This window comes from Palaemon carinicauda, chromosome 2, assembly GCF_036898095.1.
Source record: "Palaemon carinicauda isolate YSFRI2023 chromosome 2, ASM3689809v2, whole genome shotgun sequence".
Taxonomy (NCBI): Eukaryota; Metazoa; Arthropoda; class Malacostraca; order Decapoda; family Palaemonidae; genus Palaemon; species Palaemon carinicauda.
The window spans coordinates 180,124,450-180,129,449 of NC_090726.1; the positions used below are offsets into that span (position 1 = coordinate 180,124,450).

The 5,000-nt window shown below is 32.9% G+C and overlaps 1 protein-coding gene across 1 annotated transcript in view; it reads right to left on the reverse strand.

Annotated features, from left to right (window-relative positions):
* Positions 1 to 1,439: 1,439 nt before the first annotated feature.
* LOC137622359 (uncharacterized) overlaps positions 1,440 to 5,000 on the reverse strand; it is a 12,625-nt gene continuing 9,064 nt past the window's right edge. The window contains exon 3 of the mRNA XM_068352951.1: positions 1,440 to 2,801. Coding sequence (XP_068209052.1) covers positions 2,355 to 2,801 — 447 coding nt within the window. The 3' untranslated portion in view covers positions 1,440 to 2,354. The remainder of the gene's footprint in view (positions 2,802 to 5,000) is intronic.

Genomic DNA, 5,000 nt, shown 5'->3' on the forward strand with positions numbered 1-5,000 from the left:
CCCTTAATGTAGGGATAACGGAGGGAAAGAAAAAGTTTAATAGTTTTTATATAGGTTTCAACAATGTAGTGATAACCTCAGTATTCTCGACTCCTCTAAGACTTGTAATTTTCATTATCTTACTGATCTTTTCTTTATTATTTTCTGAAGGCGTAATGTCTACTTTCTGTCAGTAATTTTAAAATATTCAGGAATAAAATAAAATTTTCTTCATTGTATTTATTTTCGGATAAGTTTTTAGTCTCTTGCCTTTTTTACTTTAATACTAATGAAGCGTTAAATGTTTCCTGTTAAAAATGCAAAGAGAATAAAAAAAAGTAAAAGTCTACTATAAATAGAAAACGTTAAGAATACTTAATCAACATTTCAAAATGCTCACATATCACATAAAATCGTTACCTTTGAAAGCTCTGGAAAAATGAGATTCGGAAAAATGATCCTTGACTCGGTAATATTTCATTTCATTGCTATTCGTTGGAGTTCAAAGAATCTTCGAAGACTGGGGGATAACATCCCTCGTTTGATCTTGAAAGGTAATTAAATTCCTTCCCTCTAAGACATCCTAATAATAATTGTGTTCCTTGCTGTCTTAACACTTTCAAATACAGAATAATAATAGAATACTACTTTTTTCCTGCTATTCTAAAAATAGTTATAGTAAATCATATAAAAATGTTAAATACAGATAACATTTCCCCAGTATTTTTTTGTGTATTTTTCTTATTTTTTTTTTTTTTTAGTTCATGAAGCTTATTCACTTAGATTACGATGGCATGATTTTATAATCCCTTGAAGATTCATGAAAAGTAGGATCATCCTTGTGATTACGCATTTCAGTGAGAGATGCTAAATATATTTTCTATTTTGTATCAGGAGATTGCAAATGTCGCTTTAATAGCTTCTATTTGTTTTTTCTTCTAGAATTTTACAGAAATGGAACATATATCGTCTTGCAGATTGAATACACTTTAGTAAGAGCTAAATGTTCCTCATCTTCTTTTGGAAGGTTCTATTTGAATTATCATTGTTTATAAGCCTCCTCTTCAAGCATGATAAATTATATTACGCATTTTATTGAACATGATAAAAAATCATAACGGAGTTATTAATCTTTCCTGTAGGATTGTCTTACATAAATAGTTTTTTATATTTTATTATTATTATTATTATTATTATTATTATTATTATTATTATTATTATTATTATTATTATTATTATTATTATTATTAGCTAAACTACAGACCTTGTTGGATAAGCAGGGTGCAATAAGCCCAAGGGTTCCAACAGGAAAAAATTGCCCAGTGAGGAAAGGAAATAAGGAATTAAATAAACTTCAAGAGAAGTCATAAACAATCATAATGAAATATTCTAAGAACAGTAACAACATTAAATTAGATTTTTCATATATAAATAATAAGAACTTAAAAAAATCAGAGGAAGAGAAATAAGATAGAAAAGTGTGCCCAAGTGTACCCTCAGGCAAGAGAAATCTACCCCAAGACAGTGGAAAATCAAAGTACAAAGGCCACGGTACTGCCCAAGATAAGAGAACAATTTTTTTATTTTGATTTCTCACACCTTTCGATAATATTCAAAATTAAATCATTTTAGAACAAAGCTTGAATATCTTAGAATTTATCAATGGGTACTATTTCTTCAATCCTGTTTCGTATTTTTAATTTAAATAAAGTAAAGAATATCGTATTATTTTTAATCTGCCTTAAACTTTCTTCCAATTTCTGATGGTTGAATAATTAGAATTTTCTTTTTCTTTTCTATCTAAGCATTTCTCACGTTTCATGGTAATTAGATCAGAAGACTTATTTCTTTGTTTTAAAAGAAAAAAATTCATATTTCTAGAACGAAGGAACGAGAATGATTAGCCCTCTCATTTGTGATATGAATTCCTCTCGCTTGAGAAAAATTAGAATCAGTCTTAAAATTTTGTTTTTTCGTGAGAGAGTTTCATGAAGCTTGGAACTGAGATTTATCTCTTAAGCTAATCTAGATAATCCTACTGTTTCATCAAAATAAAAGAAGGGTTTTTCAGTTTAAGGTGGTGTAAGATGGAAAACAAACGGGAAAGGTGGAATGAAATGTATTACCAGTGTAATGTGTTGTCTCAATGCTTTGAATATAACAGGAAAAATCACTCCCCACCCACTTTACATTAGAGGCAAGAATTTTCATCATATTGGATCTTTTAACGGACATTAGGATCTAGAGCCTAACTTAATTCACAACTTTCAAGCTGACGTCAACGAGATGTAAAGATAAACCTTCCACATCCAGAGGTTAGAATACAAAGAGCAAACGATTGGAATAGATATCAGCATAATGAAACCTTTATCTGGTCAGGGTATTGGACTGTAAGTTTCCTTAAGATACTCAAAGGATGCCCTAACATCCCTTAGAATAACAAAGGCTCTTTTCCTCCGATCAACAAAATCGGCATCCTCATAAACCATCGAAGTCAGGCTTCTCGTCTTAGCATCGTCTACCACACAGGTGTTGATTTCCATGTAACTTTTCAGGTAATCCAAAATCTGCACCACGCTCCTGAAAATATCGTTTAGTTGGCGGATAAACTTGTGTTCCCTTACGTGGATCTGATCCAAAATAAGATTTTCTAGTGATACCAAACAGTGCTGCATTAGACCATACGATCTGGGTAGTTCTTCCATGTAAGGAAGTAAGGCAAATGGCAGTAGCCTGGATGGAGGAAGATAGGCGTCGTTTAGGCATCCTCTTGGGAATAAGGCGTCAGCTTCATTCCAGCTCCTGCTGATGAAATCTTGCGCCTATAATATACAATAGTAAATAATACATTAGTAACTCATCGGTTGGAATATACACGAGGTAATAATACTTTAATAATTCATCGGTTGGAGTATACAAGAATAAATGATACATTAGCAATTCATTGGTATGAAATTTATATTCTATCATCCTGAATAAGAACATTGAGATATTCGAACGCCAAGGGAATGTGTTGTCTCCTATGTTGTTTATCCTCCCTGTGGATTTTGTAATGCATAGAACAGTTGGTGATGTTGGAGAAGGATTGGACTGGAATTCTAACAGGAAATTAGCTGACCTAGAGTATGCTGGTCACACTGTCCTTATTAACAAAACACCAGAGGACTTAAAAAGATTGCTTACCAGGGTTCTTGAAATATCCCATGAGGTTGGACTCAAGATAAATAGAAGAAAGACAGAGATGATGAGAACAGAATATGTAATTGAAGATGAAATATCAATGGAAGGAGAAAGGATTAATGAGATAGAATCATTTGAATATTTAGTAACTATGATATCTAATACAAGATCTTTGGAGTTTGAGTTTAACGAAAGATTGAAAAAAGTAAATCAGACGGTGGCTAGGAAAGTAAACTTTTGAAATCATGTCTCCTGAAATTACATATAGATAGATATCACTCTATATATCAGTTTAGTGAGATCGGTGTTACTCTAGGGACATGAGTCTTGGTATGACAATGAAACAATATCCAACAGCTTTAGTACATTTGAGAACAAAGCCCTCAAAAGAATATTGGGAATTAAATGGCAGGGCGGGATTACATAAGAAAGTATTAGAGAGAATACTCAACAGCCTTATGTGGATGAGATCATAGTGAGGGGTAGATGGAGAGTATTTGGGCATGCTCTTTGTACTCTCCGAGAGAGATTAGCTCACCAAACTTTTAACTGGGGTCCACAAGGCACTAAAAAAGTTGGAAGACCCAGGCCTAAATGGCTGAGGACTATGAAGCGTGAAGCAGGAGATGATTTAAAAGCTCAAAAGAGAGACGACTGGCGAAATCTAACCGAAGCCCTTTGCGTCAATAGGTGTTGGAGGAGATGATGAGGATGATGATAGTTACTTCATAATACTAGAAGTATTAAGTTTAGATATCACTTTCATTATCTGAGAGATATTTTCCTTTCTTGATTACAATATTGATATCGTTCGTGGCACGGTAAGTAAATAGGCTTCGCACCTTTAGAGGATTTTTTTCCACCCCAATGTGGTCCTGGCTAGTACAATGGTAACGTGTTTGCCTAGCATTCACTTAACAGCAGATCAAAGCGCCCCCCCCCCCCCCCTCCATCCCCAGGGACCGTGAATTTAAGTCGTTTACTGTGGAGGCCACTGCTGTGGTTAGGCACGACAGGGGGTGGGGGGAGTTTGCCTGACTGACGTTCTGGTGATCATTTATTCTGATGAAACTGGAACTGAAACCAGACCCCTTTACCTTTAAATGCCTACATTCTATATTGACATTTCAGTCGTAATAGTTTCAAAGGAGTGCTCCTCCTCACAAGCGACCATGTAACGTCAGTTACATCTCCATCCTTCACTCATAATCAATTATTGTATTTCTCTAGCGAATACCAGCTTCAGTAGTCTCCTCCTTTCTGTGTTCGTCCTGACATTTAGTCATTCGTTCATTGTGAGGTACGTTTACACACACACACGCATACGCACACAGATTTAACCCTTTTATTTTTTGTCGGGGCTGGGGAATGGAAGCATTTTTATGTTTAAAGTTAATATTAATATATCTATCATACTTAATAGGAAATATTTGTATATATATATATATATATATATATATATATATATATATATATATATATATATATATATATATATATATATATATATATATGTACATTTATATTTATATATATATAAATATATATATATATATATATATATATATATATATATATATATATATATATATATGTGTGTGTGTGTGTGTATATTAGAAAGTCTTGTTTTTCTAGGTTTAATTACTAGTTTTTAAGAATCATTTTGTGGCAGAATAGCCTTTGTTTTGTATTTGTTTATGTTATCTTTGAAATTTAAGTGTTTAAGTGTAAAGTGCTTAATTTAACAATTCTCAGTGTGGTTAGGCGCCTCCTCCCCGGTTGTTTATATTATCAAACTATCGTTTTAACGATTGTTTTTTTTTACATACGAGTGTTTATGA